Source organism: Drosophila busckii, chromosome 2R, assembly GCF_011750605.1.
Source record: "Drosophila busckii strain San Diego stock center, stock number 13000-0081.31 chromosome 2R, ASM1175060v1, whole genome shotgun sequence".
Classification (NCBI taxonomy): Eukaryota; Metazoa; Arthropoda; class Insecta; order Diptera; family Drosophilidae; genus Drosophila; species Drosophila busckii.
The window spans coordinates 85,106-104,756 of record NC_046605.1 but is presented as its reverse complement, the minus strand read 5'-3'; the positions used below and the strand labels follow the sequence as shown (position 1 = coordinate 104,756).

Below are 19,651 nucleotides of genomic sequence, written 5' to 3'. Positions count from 1 at the left end.
GTTGTGCGCCAAGTTTACTTTCTTGTACTCAAAGCACCCCAATGTCAGGAAATAGTCAATACATGTTTTTTTTTTCCACGTTTGTACAAAATCATTTCGGCCAAACTAAAATGTCTGCTTTTTATTCCACTTGATAAACAATTATTTAAACATTATCGACCTAATGACCCGCAGCAGTGGCTGCCTTGGCAGCAATCTCATCCTCCTTGGCGTGCAAGGCGATGAGCTCCTGTTTCTTGGTAGCAATGCGCTCCTCACGACGCTTGCGTGCCTCACGCACCTTCTGTCTGCGTGCCTCGGCCTGATCGGAAAGCATCTTGCTGCGCTGCTTCTCGGCCTTCTTCTTGTGAATGTACTCCATGAGGACGCGCTTGTTCTTGAACACATTACCCTTGCACTTCATGTACAAATCGTGGTACAGATGGCGATCGATCTTCTTGCTGTCGCGGTACTTCTTCAGCAGACGACGTAAGACACGCTGGCGTTGCATCCACAGCAGCTTGGTGGGCATACGTGCGTTAGCCGTACCCTTGCGCTTACCAAAGCCACAGTGACGGCCCTTGCGGCGGGCCTCGGTGTTCTTGCGCACACGGTAGCGGGAATGCACTACGACTGGCTTCTTGATGATCAGACCATCCTTGATCAGTTTGCGTATGTTTTGACCTAAAAGGGGGAAGCAAGTAAAATAACGTAGTTATTCATTTCCTTAACAAAAACAACAACTACTTACGCGAGTTTGTGTTGGCAATTTCATTGATTTCATTGGGATCCAACCAAACCTTCTTCTTGCCGCATCGCAGTACGGAGGCTGCGAGCCTCTTTTGGAGCTTTAGAGAACTGTAAGAGAGACAAATTCATAAAACAGCGTGCTATAATCACACATACACAGGTATGCTCCTATGAATGCTCATGTATGTTTAGGTTAGTTCACAATAGTTTGTCGAAAAATGAATATCATTCATATTTCTCTCGCTGGGCACCTGTCGCTCATTACATTTCACTCTTTATTCCACAAGAATTGCAAACAAAAACACACAAATTGATAAAAACTCAGTACCTCATGCTGTCGACCCTCGCTAGTCGTGGCTGGGAAAGAAAGAAAAATTTGACAGGCGGATACACTAGTGTTGTAAACCGTTCCGAATAAGTTCGATTGAACTACTCCTTAAAGTTCGCGAACAAACTAACTCCCTGGTTATTGTTCAGTTGTTCGGTCGTCACTTATTCAGTCTTATTATTGTTTGTACTGTTCCTTTATTCAGACACTGTCGATCATTATAGTAGAAAATAAAAAAAAGGCTGTGATTTAAATAAAGAACAGTTCATATGATATATGACGAACGAAAATGGGGACTGGTCAATTGACGACTGAACTAGAACTGACAAGGAACCAGAAGATTAGCTCATTCACCGTTCACTGAACTACTGAGCTGCGATGAGCAACTCTAGACACTAGTGTTGTAAAATAACATCGATATTTAGCTGCCATTTTGAAAAATCGACTATCGAGAGTGCGTGATGCTTAGTTAGCCCTGGTGGGGGACAGCTGTTTCATTTGTTGCGGCACATAATTACAAGTAATTGTTATCAAAAGTTATTTTTAAGGATGCAACACACTTTAAGGCGATGCCTGAGCATGGCTAAATCGAGTCCAGTCGCAAGATTTCGTTGTTATGCCACGCTGCCACATGCACCGGAGCCGCAAAGGCAAAATAATAATAGTTTTCCACGCCTTATGGACTTTCCGGAGATAATATGGCCCTCGGCTCTAAACACAATTAAAAATTGGATAACCGTGCAATTCATTATTAGGCCATATTTTGATAATGAATTTCAAATTAAGGACTTTATATTTGGCGCAAAGCAGGCGCTGCAGGTTATACATTAATAAAAATTAAAGTTATCTCAATTATATGTATGTTATATATATGCAGGTAGTGTCTTCCAAATTGGTGAGCGGTGATCTAAGCTCACTGGACCAGTTGGTTAGCCCTGACGCCATTGCTGAGCTAAAGCCAATTGTACAGAAGCTGTCAATGACACAACGTAAGCAGCTGGAGATAAATGAGAGCGATATATATTTAACGTTTCCTTATCAAATTGGCATTATGTTCGACGATGCCAATGATAAGCTGCAGAAACGCTGGGTAGAGATTACAATGGTATTTCATGTGATGCGCGGACTTACAGAAATGCGTCAACGTGGTGAGGAGATACCTTGGAATATGGGGTGAGCAAGTAGAATAAACCCAAGAGAACCACCACTCTTAGTTACTATTTTCTGTAGCACAATGCCGGAATATCAGGACAAAGTGTTTATATGCAACTATCGCTTTAAAAAAGAATTTACGAGCGGCCAACACTCAGACTGGACAATAAATGTGGCAAATCATTTCAGAGCCATCGATCTGATAAATGAATCAAAATAACAACTGGGCTCGAGAACGAGATCATTTTATAGTTTAAGTGCTAAAGCAATAAATCTGGCGTTACAAATGTTTCGGTATGAAAACAAAATTCAAGTTTTTATATTACGCTGTATAACTGTACATTGAATAAGTTTTTGTTTGAACATTTACTTTTGTTTTTTTGTTTACTTCCATTTACTGATTAATTTTTAATATTGTGTCTGGCTCTGTAGGCGCCATTGGCATCGTACTTATCAAGCAGCAGTTTCCACTCGCCAGCCTTGTTATTGCGCAGGAAGTTGATCACCTTGTTGGAGTTGCGACGCTGCACATCGGAGCACTTGGAGCAATCCGTTTGCAATGCATCCGGCAGCAACTTTTTCAATTCACGGCCCTCAGGCGAGCAGGAGCCTGTGCCCATTAGACACTTGATATAAGCATTTAAAATACGAGTGTTGCCCAGCACCTCGTCCACATTAACATTGTCGAATTTTTCAGTGTACTTTTTATCTCCGGCAGCGGCCGTTGCTAAACTGGCCAACACGCACATAACTAATATTGCCAGCGTTGCTTTCATCTTTTGTCAGCTGTAAAGACAATCAACAGATTTCAAGAATTGTAAGTACGCAACACACCTTCATATGCAATTACTTAAGTTTACTTTAAAGAATTATGAGAGTGGTCAAGCTAAAAAAAAACAAACAACAACAAACCAACACTCAAGCTCTACTTAAAAGCTGATCTTTGTTAACTTGTGGAGCTTTAAGTGCCGACTGCTATTCGCAGCGTTATTAAGTCTATGCCTTGCCATTCTATCTCTGCGCTTGACAACAATCTTTCTCTATCCTTCTCTCTTTTCCTCTCTCCCTCTCTATCTCTTTCTGCACTTCCATATTAAGATTCTATGACTAAGTTATGATATGGCAAAATACATTTAATTAGAATGATGCGTTTTATTAAAAAGTCTACAAGTTATAATAAAAACCTCTTTCTAAACAACTTTTGCACGTTAACATAAAAACAAATTTATAAAAATTTTATTTTTTGTATAATTAGATAATTTTTGGAAATAAAAAAAAGGTTTGAGGTAAGAACTGATTGGTATAAAGATTTAAATTTTTAGGTACATACATGTACATATATTGAAAACTTTAAAATAGTTTTAAAAATTAAATTAATCCAAATGCTTCCAAATGTTCAATTTAAAGAAGATTTTGCGTTCAGTGGCTTAGAAGCACATATCATGCATTATTAATGCCCCCTTGGCATACATAAATAGCACATACATATATACATATAATATGTTCATATGCATATATATATATACATATATGTATGTATGTAAGTAAGTATATGGCATATGCATACTAATTAGTCAGAGCAATTTTAATCACAAAAGATTTCACAATCTATATGCGTGTGTATATATTTTTCTGTGCTAGTCCACACCACGTAATTTTGGCTTTAAAGTGACACTTTTATATAACGTCAACAGCAATGACAAGTGGTTTGCTTTCTTCAGTTGTGGTTAAAGCCAAAGCCAATCGGCTTCTGTGCTTTACGCAATAACAATATCAACTAAACCAAAGTTAAGCCAAAGCGCATGCGCAACTTTTTATTTCTCTGCCTGTCTGCTTGTCACACTGTACGCTTATTTCTGGTACTCACTGTGTGTTTATTTGTGTCCAAAGAGCTGTGTTGCGTGCAAGCGTCGAGTTTTGTTTGCGAGCTGTTAGCCTGTTAAGGCCGACTTTTATACTAAGGAGCCTCTGAGAGCTAAAAGCTTTCGAATGCACGCTTGTCTCACTTCTTGTTGTTGTTGCTTTCCAAGCAGTCAAAGGTTCAAGCTACCAAAATGAACCGGTATACAAGTTGCTCTTGTTGTTTGCTCGGCCTGACACCGTTGGCCCTGTCCGTTTTCACCTGTATAGTGTTTTTTTTTCGGGCGCACTTCATTTAATATGCAAGCTTTATTTATATTTTTTCTGAAACTTTCTGGAGTAGCGCTAAATATGTAAATATGGTTGACTCAGCTGTGTGTCTAGCTTGTTAGCAGACTCAAACTTCATAGGAAAAAACATTTAAAATAACACGCGCAGCTGAAAATTCGAGTAGTTGTTGCTGCTGCTGCTGCGGTCGTCGTTGTTGTTGTTGTTATAGTTTAGTAATCACTTTTGTGCATTTCCTTTTCATTATTTATATTTATTATTTTAATCACATATCGGTAACTCTAGACTTGAACAGCTTGCGAAAGCTCTTAACTGGTCCTAAGTGGGATTTACCCATATCACAGGCCTTGTTTGACTTTTTGGCTTCGCATATGCGTTAAACATCACACTATCTGTTGTGCAGTTTAAAGGTTTCAGTTCTACTTTAAGCTGAAGCTAAAGTTAATGCTAATAAAACTGATGAATCACTTTTGCGTCTGTTTGCTGACATAACATTCATGTTAGTTTAGTGTGTAATTATGCAAAAACGCTTCAGGCCGAGCCCCAGCATTTATCATGGTTTCAACGCATTATATAAGCAGTCTTAACTTGATTATGACCCAAAGGGCATTAAGGCCCTAATTAAACACTTGGTTTTGTTGTTGGTCATAAAAATGGCTTTCAAGAAACTGTTTGCAATCTTTGGTTGAACTTATTTAAATCAAGTTAAGGGCAACTGCGAAATATATCCATCGAAAATCAAATATAAATTCAAATTTTATTGAAAAAGTCTTTCAACCTATGCTTTTAATTTTTACACATGTATCATTAATTCATAGTACTGTGATTGGCAAGCCTATTGACGCTTGCTTGTTACATTATTAAAGTCTCAGGTATAGTGAAATGGAGAGTACAAGATTTCTAGTAAAGAGATGATGCGATACTAAGGCCACGCCCTAAAGTGAAGCTGTAGAGCTGTAGGCTGGATTGCCTTGAAACGTTGTAGAGCAATGCAAAAGTTCAGGCTCAGAAAGCTGACAGACACAAACAGAGACAAACAAAGTAAACAAGAGATAAAAACGATGATCAAAAAACAAAAAAAAATCGTAAAGTTTATAAATAAATCTTGGAACAGATCTTAAGTAAGGTACGTGCCCAGCAGTACATAATTCCACATTGTTTATTTAGTACTTATATAATGCTGCGGCCTACAAATTCAAGGAAATGTGGAAGCTTGACAGCTGAGGTGAAATAAGAGGCAGACTTAAAAGTATATAGTATACATATATATAATATAATTGATTGATAAGCGAACTAAAAACAATTTAAACTATTTCTAGGCGAACTACAGCCATAACTAAAGACACGATTAAAGCTTGGAGTAATCAAAATGGAGGCTACGTCAACTATTTGACGCGCGTATTGGGATCATATGTTCTCTTCTGATTGAACGTAATCTCCAGCAGCACTGTGGTCCTGCAACAGGTCTTCTGATAAAGCTCCCCATAGCTCTCACTATTGCTGCAGATGCGTATTAGGCTTAGCAGACTCCAAGCTGCAAGGAGGAGCTGTACTGTCATTAATATGGGCTGCAAGACGGGCACCACGTCCACCTGTATATGCATCAGAAAGAGCACCATATCTGACAGGCTACCCGTTTCCTTAAAAAGCATATATATTTAAATATTAATAATTACAGGGCTGATCATCAAGCGCTACTTACATACTCATACCAGAAACCTGGCAGGATCATATGACTCAACCGGCCTAATCGATTGAAATTACTTAAGTCCGGCAGGGGGGTGTTGGTCTGAAAGCGATAGCGTTCTTGTGTTGGTATGCCCGTTATGGGCTCCAATAGTATATAGGGCTCATGATCATCAACATTGGGTGTTAGTCCTTCAAAATGTTCGCTCCAGTTGTAGCCGCTGCCATAGAAATGGGGCATCGAGAAAGCCGAGGGGGCGTCGTCTGTAAAAAATAATCAAGCATTTCATTAGGCTCGATGAGGTAACGTTTAATTCAAGTATCAAATATTTAGTTCTATATGTACTTATGTATTTACATATATAGTTTGAATTTTTGCAATATTATTTTGATGCACTTACTTACGATACACTTGGAGACATCAAACATGCCAGGAGGCAATGGGACGCCATAAGTTTTACTCATGCAACTGGGTGGGGTTTGATTGGCACGCAACAAGGTATAACGGTAGTTGGCAAAGCCTTCATGCTGCTGCTCATGCTGATAATGCAAAGGGAGCACGCGACAGGATTCTGTAGCTACAATACTTAGGGGCGTTTCTTTTTGCAAATAGGGCGGGTACAGTGAGTTGTCGAGGGTGCCAGTGACATTAATGGGACAGCTTGGATCGTAGTCACTGGAACCGAGCTCGCGACGTTCCTTAATAAGTTGCTCGTTGTTGAAGCTCTGCAGGCGAAAGAAGTTTTCCACGCCATGCTTGGGTCCAATGTTCACTGTATAAATCTCTTGCTTCTCCATGAGTGCATTGTGAAGTGTGCCGCAGTTGGTGGAGAGTGACGTAATTTTGCTGAGAAACTGGAGGGTTGGGCGCGTAAACTCCCAAAGAAAATAGTAAACGCTGCCGGGCACAAATAACGGTTCGGACAAGGTAAGCGAATTAAAGGCAATGTGTGAGAAGGGTACGGTGGCCAGGCTGGGGGCCAGGGTGGCGGCGGCGCCTATAAGCACCGTATTAAACTGTATTATTGTTTTATTTAAAATATCTGGGGAAACGCTTTCCTCAGGCCAAAACTCCACATGGCGATAGCGATGCTTTTGATAGGTGACACTGCTCTCATTGCGATGCTGTATATCATTGAAGCCAAGCATTTTATAGGTAATAGGTCCCACCTCTTCTAACTTTACTTTGTCATCAAGACCGCTGAGAAACTCCTCCGAATTTGTGACATTAAATAGATAGCTCTTAAGTTTTCCATATGGCGAGTTTATCCACTCGTCCATAGTGGGCATTACCTCACGAAATTGTATGTGTTGTTCGGTAAGTAGATGCTGATAGCTAATGCCATAGGATAATATAAATAGCGTGATGTTCAGGCCGCAGCATAAAGCTAGTACAATAATTTTAAGCCACACACAACACTTGGCCATAATGCACTGCCTGCTCGAATGTTTTCTAAAATAATTTTGATTCCGCGGGAGTCTGAGATTTTACGTCCACACTGCTGAAATCACGCGATACATTTAAAATACAGTTAGTAATCGCTTTAGAATATTCAAGTATATGTATGTATACATATACATATATAAAAACAAATTTTATATTGTTTCACATTGACTTATCTCGAGGTCTCTTCCTCTTGGGGCATGTTTGAAAATATATAAAACAAGTAAAAGTGCTTTGCTATTTTTTTCTAGCTATAGGCTAGCTTATTCTCTGTATAATCTGTACAATTTCGTATGAAATTTTCTTTAGAATATTTAATATGCTTCTTAATATGCAAACTATACAGTTTACCAGGCATTTATATCTAATGATCAAATAAAAATTTTATAAAATTATAGATCCCGAGGATCAAGTCACCCTTCCTTACGAGTGTACTGCGCATTGGGAACTTCTAAAAAACTGATAGGCTATCAGCTAAGCTTTGAGCAAAAGAGACAGCATGTTACGTGTGTGACTGTTTGTTCAAGCTAGACAGATAGAAATATAGAGAGCACGCATTGCTGATTGCTGCGCAATGTGCGCGATAATCCAGCAACTCTGACCTAAGCATAGAGTTTACGCAAATCGTAATTGTAATTTATGTTTTGAGATTAATTTTATAGGTCTGCTCCCAATGCCATTGAAATTCAAAAATGCACCCTGGGAAGTGCAAGTATGTTAGGCCATTCCTATAGATTTTAAACTATATTGTAACAACCTAAGTGTTAAGTTCGCATCAGGTAAAGTTGCGTAATCACAAGTATATGAACGACTAAAATCTGCTGAGGTGCCAATAGTTGCTATTCGCAGCTTAGCTCAGACACAGACAGCCGCTGACGCTTATCATCCGCGAGCTGCTATGGACTGCACTTGCCCCTCAATCTCCATGTTTTGTCTATCTATCTACCCAATCCGTGCACTCAACAAATTGTAATCATTATGACATGATGTCTGCTGAGCTGACAACGAGTGCATCAGTCCGGGGAACTTAGACTTCAGTGTCCGGTCTGTATTAATAGCGAAGCTAGAAAATAATTGTTTTATTATAAGCTAAAAATATAGATATTGTGTTAAACCTTGAATTCTATCAACATATTTTGGCTTTAAAACTAGAGCTGCAAGCCAACTTTGAGTTTGAATATTTTAAATATTTGAATATTTGCACATAATTAGATCGTAAGCTCAGTTCATGCTGGAAGTATGAAAGGTATAAATGATATAAAGAACAATACAACAAAAAACAAATACATTTGGGTCCGTTTATTGCCTTTAAAATTTGTTATAATGCTCATACATTTCTATAGATGAATGTATATAATACGATGATAAAGGCAATCAGAAATTGAATTTTTTGGCAAAGCCTAGACCAGCGCCCATGAAAATTATTTTAAATTTCTTCATGTTTTTAGTTTCCTAATAAAAATAATAGCGTAATTTATTGTACACATTAAATCAATATATATTATACAAATATAGTTACAGATTTTCGATTTAATCGTTAATATCGGGAAGTTGTCCAAAAGATATATCAATTATGAATTCTTTTTTGGTTTAATTAGCAGTATTCATATGAGGGACGTTGCCTTATTAATTGATTTGCGAATTGTTTTGTTGGCCTAAAAACCATTTGAGCTCTAAAAAAAGTTCGTTAGAGTGGGAGGGGGAGTTGTGCGGGTGGGGGAGGAATTTCATATAAAACAACAATTTGAGACTTATAGCGATCACGACCGTTAATAGAGACTATGCACCTACAAGCTAAATACATATATTATTATTATCATATTAATGTTTTACTTACTAACGAGGACCTACTATACAGACAAAATACATACATAAGTCTTCCCAGCTCCATTTGTTTTAGACTAACACACAAACTGTGCTCTCCTAGCTACAAAAACTATAAACTAAAGATCGCCAATATTAATGTCCAATCCAAGTTCAATATCGTGTGCCGGCGTTGTTGCCGCTGGTGCTGGGATTGTTATCCTTGTTTTGCTTCTTATTCATGTCCACCTGCGCCGTGGCCAAATAATTCGAGCCTTCCAAGTGCAGTGTGCTCTGCCTATGCGAATTGCGTATCAAACAAAATGTTGAGAGCAGCAACAGACAGACGCCGACAGCGCAGAGTGCGACAATGAGCACAATGCGAATCTTAGGCGGCACATGCTCAGCAAAACGCATCAGATCTGTAACCTCATCGGGAAGCATGTCGATGCCCTCCTCGAACCACAATATGGGAAAGATAATATCGGGGAAGTTTGCCACCTGCTTAATGTCAAACACCTGACTAACAGCCAGATTAATTTGCACACGACCGCGCACACGCAAAGTGGTACCCATTTTCTGAAATTAAGTTAAATTATAAGATTTATTTGGTTTAAGCTCATCGTTCAACACTTACGGGTTGCACATCAAAGAAGAACTGATGACGTTCCTTTTCGGGTGGAGAAATGCCTTCCACTTGGGTTCTCAAACTATCATCGGCCAAATAGAAATGTGGAAAGCTAAGCATAATCGGTGAATCTACAAGGTACATTAAATAAAAAACATTAACATTAACGAAAACATTACAAATAGAATAACAGATCTGCTAGAAATCTAAATGCCTCCTACCGTATTGACAGAGTGATACATTGAAGAGGCCATTGGGTGAGCAGCTTGGCTTTCCCGCCGGACAGTAGCACATATTATCGGGATGGCTGTCGACATCGGCAAAGACCCACTCGGGTGGTGTAAATCGATAGCCGGGCACCTCATTGCTGGTCATTACTTCCTTCTCAAATACCAATGGCAATAAACGGCACAGATCCTTATCATAGACGTATAGTACACGATCCTTGGTTATATGCGGCGGAAATATGGAGCCATCAGTGCCATCCAGACGATTACAATCATCAGTGGTCCAGTGGGGTAAATGTGTGCGTCCATTAAACTTGTCAATGATGCCGTATTGATTGACATTGTCAACGCCCGTGTAGACTGTAATGCGATCGGAAGAGGTGCCGTTCTTGCCATAGAGCAAACCGAATTCCTCGTAGGGCAACTTTTGTTCCTTAGGCACTACATCCTTCGCCAGCTTAAGTAGCGGATCCTCATAGCCCCAAAGTAGTTGACCCACAGAGACTTGCACAAAAGGCTTGATCTTTAATATATCCATAATGCTGGCCATAGCCAAGCGCAAAAATCTGTAACAAATTTACCAAATTGGTTCATAATTATCTTCTTAAGAAGGCTAACAAAGAGACTGCAAACCTGGCTGCGTGCTTGCTTTGCGAGGTGGCACTCAGCATGGGTATGTTGGGAACTATAACCACATCATCTTCAGGCCCAGCGGACAAATCTTCGCGGAATTTATATATTTTACGCAGATTATAGCTCAGTGTACCATTGTCATTCTCTACAATATTTACTTTTTCCCACGTCTCACTGTAAGAAAACAAAAAGCATTTAGTATTTGAGGGTGAGTGCGGGAGTTAAGTTTTACTCTACCTGTAGACATAGGGTCCCACCTCATCGACAATGGCCTTTGAGCCATTACTTAGAAAATCATCCGCATTTGTCACATTGTATATATACAAACTAATTCGTGGCTCAACCGGCGGTTTTGCCCACCAACCAAAGGTCTTGGCACCAGGACGTAATGCTATCATACGATCTATTACAGCATTAATAAGCAATGAGAACTCACATGCCACAAATATGCCGCCAATCAAAAGCAGCGCGCCAATTGCAATTATGATCCCTGTAAATTACATAACAAAAAAATCATTGAATGGATAAATATGTATTAAAAGCCAGCTCATCACATTATTGTGAATGACTCAGAACTGGGCGTTTACCAGGTAATCATTTGTAACACACAGCACGTGCGCTATTTTTCTTTAAGACGCTTCACTTCTTGGAGCTAATTAGGTATTAAATAAAAGCTAATGGGGTCTATTAATACCGGTGTTGTTCAATTGACAAAACAAAGGCGAGAAAAGTTGAGTTTTTAAATGTTGGCTTGACTAATAGTTCTTATTATCAATTGTTGCATTGTTTAGAATTTCAAGATTTGTAATTTAAAATATAAAACATTTACTGTTTCTAATTGTTTTAAAAACCAATTATGTTTACACTTCTACTTTTTTGACAGATTCGTTGGTTTTATTTAGCCGTAAAGTAACTTTAGTGCGACGATTAGAATTGATCTTTCAACCTTTAGTAAAGCTATCATTTTGTATACAATACTCAATTAATTCACGTTGTGCAATCGAATAAAATGCATGAAACATTGCTAAAGCAATTAGCTATTAATCATTTGATTGAATAATTGCATAAATTAAGCGCTTTAGCTGTATTTATAACAACTAACTAGTCACAGACTAATACAAGTAATATCAATAACAACTAGCAAGTACTCAATATCCTGGCGCTGTACTCATGGCAAAGTAAATAACAATTGTATATTTGTTTTGATTTCAATTTAAGCATTTTCAACAATTTAAATGTGATTCACGAGAGAGGAATGCGTAAACATGAGCTACAAGATCAACAATGCGTTATGCCTGACTGGCTAAAATCTCGTATAACTAAATAACTGTCTATAGAGCCAACCCTATAGCCAGTGTAAAGACCTTGAACAGCAAAGTCGAACGAACGCAATGTCATGAGACGGTTGCCCAGTGGGGACTCTACTCCATAGTGTCTATATGAATAGTTATGAACATTTGTATGGGTGTATGGCTTCCCTGCTTCCCATTGGAATCAATTAGAATACAAAATACCAGTATAACCAGTCATACTCGTAAGAAATAATCTACAACTTGGCAAGTAAACGCACATAAATTCATTATCAATATATATATTGTCTACATAATGCGCATCTTGGCAGATTCTTGCATCTTTTATAAGGCTAAGAAAATTAGTAAACAAGCTCGCTTAAGATTCAGTTGATTAGTTTGTCAAAGTTGATATTTTTTTAAAGATTTTATAAAATGTTTTTACCCAAGTTGAACCTAAAACTATATTTCGATTTCTCACATTTGTGCACGTTTTAGCTTACGTGCTATTTACTATATTCTCTGATATTTGAAATTAATGTTTGTAGTGTAGATAAGAGCTTATATTATTCTTATTAACCATACATTTTACTTCATGATGATTATCTTATCACTAATGCTGTAAGGTACTTACACCATTTGCGCAGATATGTGCTGGATAATTTAGTGCAGAGTTTATGTTTGGGTCCATTCATGTTGTTGCTGCTGTGCTCTCAAGCTGTGTTTATGTATGGGCCTATAATAAATAAATAGCATGCATAAGAAAAAAATATTATACAACACAAACGAGTTGCGACTGAAAACTGAAGCTGCAAGTGTAGGAATGCATAAACAATTTGTTATGATCTCTCTCTGATTGCCGGGACAAAGTTCTGAGTTTGATCATGATTTAAGCTGAACGTGTGTATGTATTTAAAGTGGGTAAAGTGTAGCAGTTGTCATATATACAAGTATATACAAGTTGAACTTGTCGAGGGGCGGGCTTTGCCTTCGCGACACGTTTCATGGGCGTATTAACCTTGCGCTTGTTGTTTTTGTTGTTGCTTTATTTACTTGATTTATCAGAGACGACTTCATATGTATGTTTCTGCACTGCTTTTGTTTATTTCTTTTGTGGCAAGACTCTCTTCGCTTATACACACATTTGTTAAGATGTTGTTGTGCTCAAGAACCTTGCTCTGTCAGCAAATGGAAATTTTCGGTTTCAATTTGTTTGTTTTTGTTCAACAATTAGCTTTTGTGTTGCGTTTTTTTCTCTTCTTAATGGCTTGTTGTTGACAATGATCTAGCCCTTTTATATAGATATATGCTTATATGTTTATATATATTGCGTATGTAAGCTTTAAGTATAACCGCTTAACCTCCGACTTGAACAAAGTCAAACAATTAAAGTTTTATGCCCGCTTTATAGCCAGGCTTCGAGCATACAAAAATTCGCATTTTTTTTTTTTTTTGAAATATACCTTGACCGAGGCCAGGGCCATAATTTTGTGTATTAAGTTTCGACGTCTGTTTGCCTTTAAAACGATTTGTTTTTTTTATTGACAATTGCAGGTACAGGCGTACATAAAATATTTTCAAACAAATTGTGACTTTGACGTCGCTTTTAGCCACATTTGTTGGCCATTTGCATGCGCCTCACGAAAACAATAGAATATCTATTGAAACCAAAATTAAATACGAAAAAAAAGATCTGAACAAAATTTAATTTTATTGTCATGTGCGTCAATTTATCAATGTATTTAGGCACTGATCAGATACAGCATACTTGAACAATTATATAGAAATATTAACATTATGGTTATAAATCGTGCTTATAAACGCATGCCGATTTATATACTATATGTATATATGTGTTTACATACATAAGCTTCCATAATAGCGCGCCTTAAACGCTTTATAGACACGTTTAAACTACGCATATCTTAATTATTATCTCATTATTTTTTTATATTTTTTTGCGGTTAAGCTGCACTTGACCATGTCACGGAAATGATCAAGCTAACTAACATGGCAGCAGCCTCTAGCTTATTACTTCTTGTATAATTTTTTATTACATATGCTTTACACCATAAGTATTGCAAATGTTTTGACATGAACGTTCATGCAATTGACTCATTGAACTAAGCGCTAAGCTCGCATATTTTTGGTATGTGACATCGTGGTTGAGATTCAATATTAAGCATTATTAAGCTTGTAAGAGCGATTGTAATTGCATGTATGGGTTCTTGTGATTATGTTTTTACTAGTTAAATTCAAAAAAGAGAAACTGCAGAAGTGCTGATATTCTCTGGAATCTAACAGACGGTTTTTTTTTTTTAGCTATTTCGATCAAATTGTAGCACTTCATGTCTAGGCACACACAGATATACATACGTATAAAGAGTTGCATATTTAAATAGTTAAATATTATTCACGAACTTATCAAAGTGTTGCGCTTACGTATTCGCTGAAGTTTAGTTTGAACTGAAGGTCGCTGTCAGCCACGGCAACAAATATATACATATACATATGTATGTAAATATCTATATGCATGTATGTATAAAAAACGAGCTTACAACAGTCGATGCCAGAAACAATCAACAAAAATTTTTGAAGCTTTGAGCCACGTCCACAGCGACTGCGTATTGAATAGTAATTAACTAATAATTATTATTTTATTCGTTAGTGTGAGCGCTTAATAATTGTTCCAAATATATACATATATATTTTTTGGCTACCCATCATTGAGCTTGTTTAGCATGCGTTGAGGCCATACATCAAAAATAGATTTTTGATATGCAATTGGCAGTTGAACTTTTTACTCGCTTTAATTACAAAATAACTTAGGTACTGAGTTAGAAAAGTGATCAAATCTCAATAACAATATGATCATCATATCAAGAAAATATATAAAAAATTCTGTTGCGCCTTAGCTTATGCAATGAATTGCAAGACAAATTGGAAATTACAACTTTCTACAACAAAACTTGAACATTTTGCTTTTATTTGTAAGAGTTTATGTAATCAATTTAGCATGCAGGCCTAAATAGTTATTATTTTCTGTTATTATTGCTGTTGCTGCCACCTGAGCTTTGTGCAATTTGTTTAATTAACAACTGTTGGTGCTGTTTAGCGTGAAATCGTCAGATGTCTGCTGCCTGCTGTTTTGTGGCTTAAACAGAATCTCAACTTAAATAGAAATTTACTTTCTAAATGAAGGCAAGTGCCGGCAACTGCCAACTGCTGGCGGGCGAATTGCCAATTGGCAAAAGCGACAACTGTGAGAATTATATACACATATGTATGTACATACATACGATAAAAGTTGTACATATATATATATATGTATGTACATAAATATGTATGTGTTCAGGGACGCAAGTTGCAGCAGATTGTGTTGTATGCCGCATAATTTTCACTGCGTTTAAGTGTTGCACAAACAACAAAAACAACAACGACAGCAGCAACAGCGAGAGCAACTGTTGCTACTTAGTGTAAGCAATTACCCTGACCCAATTTTTCAGCCGCTTGGCTTTGCTTTGGCTGACACTGGCCGGGCCAAATAGTAAGCAACAACAACAATATAAGAAACAACAGCAGTAGCGTAGCTGTTGACAATTTATTTAGTTATTTTGGTTTGTTACTATATTTTTTCGGCTGTTTGATAATGATTTAAAGCTTTTGTGTTTGGGAGTGTGTGCGTGCACACATATATTAAACAATGCTAAAGTAAATGCCAGTTTGAAGACGACACTAGGTCATGGAGGGATGATAGGCAGAGGGCTGTGGGCTGGGGGAGCGTGCTGGCGTGCTTTTTAAGACAAAGCGTTACAATTGTCGCAGCACACGCAACAATTTTTTTTTGGGTTTGTTATTTGCGGCAATTTTTTGTATAATGATTCATTTTAGCGTGTTAGAGCTGTTGGCTATAAAATGACTTAAAGGGACATGCGCTTTCTCTCGCTGTCTTAAAACGGATATTGGTGGCTGCTGTGTTATGTGTTAATGGTCAGTTTAATCGTGCATATGTACAATATATGTACATATATTGTTTGCATGTATTTAATTATTTATTTATTTAAAGCGCGCATTCGCTTCGTTTTTTTGTTTTTTTTTTTTGTGTGTTGTTTAAGCTTTAACATATCTCGTTTTGCAATGGCTGCTTCTTCAGCTTCAAAAAACAGCAAAAAATTTCACTTTTTCCACATAAGTAATCATAAAAACTATGCACGTCCAATACACACAAACATACGATCAAATGCGCTTTGATTGTATTATGTTTACTTTTTTTCGTTTCGTTATATTTTTTTTGTGGTTTGTTTCGTCTCTAAGACATTAGCAAGCGCTTAGATATATAATGTAACTTGAAATGATTTTCCGCTTTGGAGAGCGTGTAGAGGCTTAAGCGTCAATAGGCATGGGCATGTGCATTTGGTTTTCCATTGGGCTGTTTGCCTTGGCAAGGTCTTGCGCCAGCTCAAGACAAGCACACGCACGCATACAGAGAGAGAGAGAGAGAAAGAGAGATCTAGCTCCTATTTACGCCCAAGCTCTGCCAACTTTTACTGAAGATATTGTGTTTGGAATGTGAATGCACTACAAGTGTCAGTGTAGACTTGTTGCATGGTCTCGTTGCAGATATTGTTGTTGCTGTTAGTTGCTGGCAAGACACAGTCCAAGACAGCCAACCGCAAATATTTCAAAATAGTTACGCACACAACCACACACACATACACACGCGATCAACATGCACTGATCAAGAATCTTGGCTGTTAGTTTTTTTTTATTGGACGCACCGGCAAACGTTTTTCTTTTGTGTGTCTTAAACAACGGGAAACTATCGACTTGAACGCCAGCAAAGCCGCTGAGAAACTAAAACTCAAGTCTTCGAATGCGCGCACAACGTAAGATGTGTTGTAGTTTCAAGCCATGACAAAACTCAGTCGCCTAAAAAGCTCAAGCTTAGCTTTGTAAATTGCGACAATAAACCAGCTTAACAGGTAAAAATAAACAAAAGCAACAATATCAGCAGCAGCAGCGTAAAGCGGTCAGCGACGTTGCCATTTGCTTCGAAACAACTCAAAAGTGAGAGTAAGCTTGCAAAAGTCTCTCTGCGCTCGACGCTCTCTGAGTGCAGTTGGACATTGAGCTTTTGTATTGGTTAGCATGCAATTGGAAAAAAGCTTTGGTGTTGTTGCTTTTATTACTCTAGTAGTGGGGTTGCGCTGATAAAAACAAGTTTGTTGCTTGCATTGAAGTCTTTCGATTTAGTTTTTGTTGTTTTTCTTTTTTTGTACCTGGAGTTTTATGTTGTCGAAGCCAACAAACATATTGCTTTGATTTCAACACATATACAAATGATTATGCCAAAAACTTGTTAAATGACTCACATTTCTTGTTGTTATTTGCAAAGCTTTAGTAATTTTCGAAAGACTTTATAACAACAACAACAACAACAGCAAACAGGCAAAAGAATTTATGCAGCAGGTAGCAAAGTAACTTTTGTTGTTATTGCTACTACAGTCCAAAAAGTTGTCACAACCCGCGCCATTACGCAAGGTTGCATTAGGAAGTGGTTGTTAATGTTATTGCCCCATCACGTTGCATGTAAGAATCTGGTAAGAAACTATTGGACTTACTTAATATTAAAATGCAACCGCTGAAAAATTTATTTTGAAAAAAAAAAATACAACTAAGCAGCTGAACTTGGAAAAACAAATAATATTGATTAGAAATATGAAAAATAACTTGTTACATTTGCATTGCAGTTAAACTGGAAATACAGAAAAGTGCTTACTCAACTGTCGACTGCTGCTGGAGAAATTCACTTGAAGTTTATAAGGAATTTATTAAGCAAATAAATTCTATTCCAAAGCCATTTTCCCATATTCTCGAGATTTCCCAGTTGACAAGCATTGAAAAAAAAACATTGCAACATTTTGTTCAACACCTGGCGGAGGTTTGAAGCCGATATTGGGCCATATCAATGGCAGCTCTAATATTTATATATTTATTATGGCAGCCCATGAGCCCTAAGAGGCACATCATCAAGTGTTTAACGGACGGTACAAGTATAACTATCTATAAGGCAAAAAAAAAAAAATAAATTACAATGATGCAAATAATAAAACAAAAATTAGTTGCGAAGACGAAGGTAAATATTCTTTCAAAAAGGAAATAAATCAATTCATTCATTCATTAAAATGACTACCTTTGCACAAAGGCTGGGGATTTGTAGAAGAGCCTAGTGGTCTCGCTGCCCTAACAGGCCAGCGGCCATCCCTGGCTTATGGCATTCTCTTATAAATAAATGTGTAACCTCAGTTCTAATTTAAGCTATTACTCAAGCATATAAGTATATTTTTAGTTTCGTGCTGTCGTTCATTGGTGATCAATTAGTGTCATATGTTTTCAACTTACGATGCAGAATATTGACAAATTTCATTATTGATCATAGGAAATACGACAAATTTTGTGCTTGCAATTTTGAAGAAATACAAGAAATTTTAAACAGTTTTAGAAACTTTTAAATATGCTCTATGTTTTAGCACTGGAGTCCCGGCTAACTGAGTTGATTCTCTCTTCCCCCAAGTAGTTGACAATTGATATTTATTGAGTGCCTGATAAGGAAAAATATAGGAAATGAATTTTGCAGGGCATTAGGGTAGCGATAAACCCGCGAATCTCGCCAATTGACGTAGGTTCCAGAGCTTTTGATAACAGGTTGACAGATTCCACAGCGATGAACAAACAAAAATTGTTCTATATGTATGTATATACCCAAGGTTTGCTCAAAAGTCACCAAGAGTCACATTAGCTGTCAAGCCGACTCATACAAAATACTCAACTTTAAATGGATTTCGTCTGGATTGTTGTCAAACTTTTTTCTAGGTAGCCGAGCCGCCAACCAAGTGCATTCGAAACCTTCGCGTGCGTTATATTAAGGCCCCGCCAAGGCCGTTTCCGTCACCGATAATGCAAATTATTGGAATGCTATTAACCACACGTAAACATTTCTTTATTGAAATAAACAAACAGCTTAGTCAATGTGCTGAGCAAAGATTAAAAAGGCTATCAGCTAGTAGAATGTGCTAGAGAGCAAGTAAATAGTGTAGCTTTAATGCATATACTACTTCGAATATAAGATACTCGAATATAATATAGCCTGTAATGCAAAATATAAATAAAGTAAATCATATTTAATTACATAAAAAACCGCATTTGTTTTATATAACGTTAGTTATGTAAACCATATTTTGTCAAAGTCAGACAATAAACTAAAGATTTTACTAGCAAAATCTACAAAAAGTCAACTGAAAATCTATCCCCATAGAGAGTATGAATACAATGCGGGGTATACATGAGCTCAAAGTTTGACGTTTCGACTTCTGTATGCATTAATGATGAGGTGATATTAAGGGTAAATACATGTACACAAGAATAAGCATTTAAAATGTACGATTATTGTAAACTCTTCATAGAACTGATAATAGCCGAGTTCAATAACTCTGATTCGCATGCAAGCGGCTTATCAGCTCTTTTCACAGCACACTTACGACAAACGTAAATTTCTTTACTATGTAAATATGCGCTCCGTCTACA

General features: G+C 37.4%; 5 protein-coding genes across 9 annotated transcripts; 1 reads left to right on the top strand and 4 right to left on the bottom strand.

The window, feature by feature from the left end:
* Positions 1-65: 65 nt before the first annotated feature.
* LOC108596294 (60S ribosomal protein L19) lies at positions 66-1,159 on the bottom strand. The gene is made up of 3 exons (XM_017981885.1): positions 1,058-1,159; positions 731-837; positions 66-663 (listed from the first exon to the last, which is right to left on the bottom strand). The coding sequence occupies exons 1-3, from the start codon at positions 1,060-1,062 to the stop codon at positions 161-163; spliced, it is 615 nt and encodes a 204-aa protein (XP_017837374.1). The 5' UTR covers positions 1,063-1,159; the 3' UTR covers positions 66-160.
* Positions 1,160-1,529: 370 nt separating this feature from the next.
* On the top strand, positions 1,530-2,517 carry LOC108596293 (m-AAA protease-interacting protein 1, mitochondrial). Its single transcript, XM_017981884.2, has 3 exons — positions 1,530-1,876; positions 1,935-2,230; positions 2,288-2,517. The coding sequence occupies exons 1-3, from the start codon at positions 1,607-1,609 to the stop codon at positions 2,427-2,429; spliced, it is 708 nt and encodes a 235-aa protein (XP_017837373.1). The 5' UTR covers positions 1,530-1,606; the 3' UTR covers positions 2,430-2,517.
* A 77-nt stretch (positions 2,518-2,594) lies between these two features.
* Positions 2,595-4,327, bottom strand: LOC108596295 (ejaculatory bulb-specific protein 3). 2 transcript variants are annotated; one of them, XM_017981887.2, is made up of 2 exons: positions 4,077-4,327; positions 2,595-3,008 (listed from the first exon to the last, which is right to left on the bottom strand). In XM_017981887.2, exon 2 carries the CDS (start codon positions 2,983-2,985, stop codon positions 2,611-2,613), a length of 375 nt encoding a protein of 124 aa, XP_017837376.1. In that variant the 5' UTR covers positions 2,986-3,008; positions 4,077-4,327; the 3' UTR covers positions 2,595-2,610. The 2 variants fall into 2 exon arrangements, with proteins under 2 accessions (XP_017837376.1, XP_017837375.1); XM_017981886.2 differs by having other exon boundaries at positions 2,595-2,995; positions 4,077-4,324.
* A 1,144-nt stretch (positions 4,328-5,471) lies between these two features.
* Positions 5,472-7,550, bottom strand: LOC108596291 (lysosome membrane protein 2). The gene is made up of 3 exons (XM_017981880.2): positions 6,445-7,550; positions 6,060-6,307; positions 5,472-5,997 (listed from the first exon to the last, which is right to left on the bottom strand). Exons 1-3 carry the CDS (start codon positions 7,469-7,471, stop codon positions 5,743-5,745), a joined length of 1,530 nt encoding a protein of 509 aa, XP_017837369.1. The 5' UTR covers positions 7,472-7,550; the 3' UTR covers positions 5,472-5,742.
* A 1,428-nt stretch (positions 7,551-8,978) lies between these two features.
* On the bottom strand, positions 8,979-18,564 carry LOC108596855 (scavenger receptor class B member 1). Of its 4 annotated transcripts, XR_001915065.2 has the most exons (8): positions 16,846-16,951; positions 12,702-12,803; positions 11,016-11,268; positions 10,779-10,952; positions 10,140-10,711; positions 9,928-10,049; positions 9,359-9,869; positions 8,979-9,281 (listed from the first exon to the last, which is right to left on the bottom strand). XR_001915065.2 is itself a non-coding variant. In XM_017982999.2 (7 exons), the coding sequence occupies exons 2-7, from the start codon at positions 12,760-12,762 to the stop codon at positions 9,465-9,467; spliced, it is 1,587 nt and encodes a 528-aa protein (XP_017838488.1). In that variant the 5' UTR covers positions 12,763-12,803; positions 18,470-18,548; the 3' UTR covers positions 8,979-9,464. The 4 variants fall into 4 exon arrangements, 3 of the variants coding, with proteins under 3 accessions (XP_017838488.1, XP_017838487.1, XP_017838489.1); XM_017982999.2 differs by lacking the exon at positions 16,846-16,951 and adding an exon at positions 18,470-18,548 and having other exon boundaries at positions 8,979-9,869; XM_017982998.2 differs by having other exon boundaries at positions 8,979-9,869.
* Between the last annotated feature and the right edge of the window lie 1,087 nt (positions 18,565-19,651).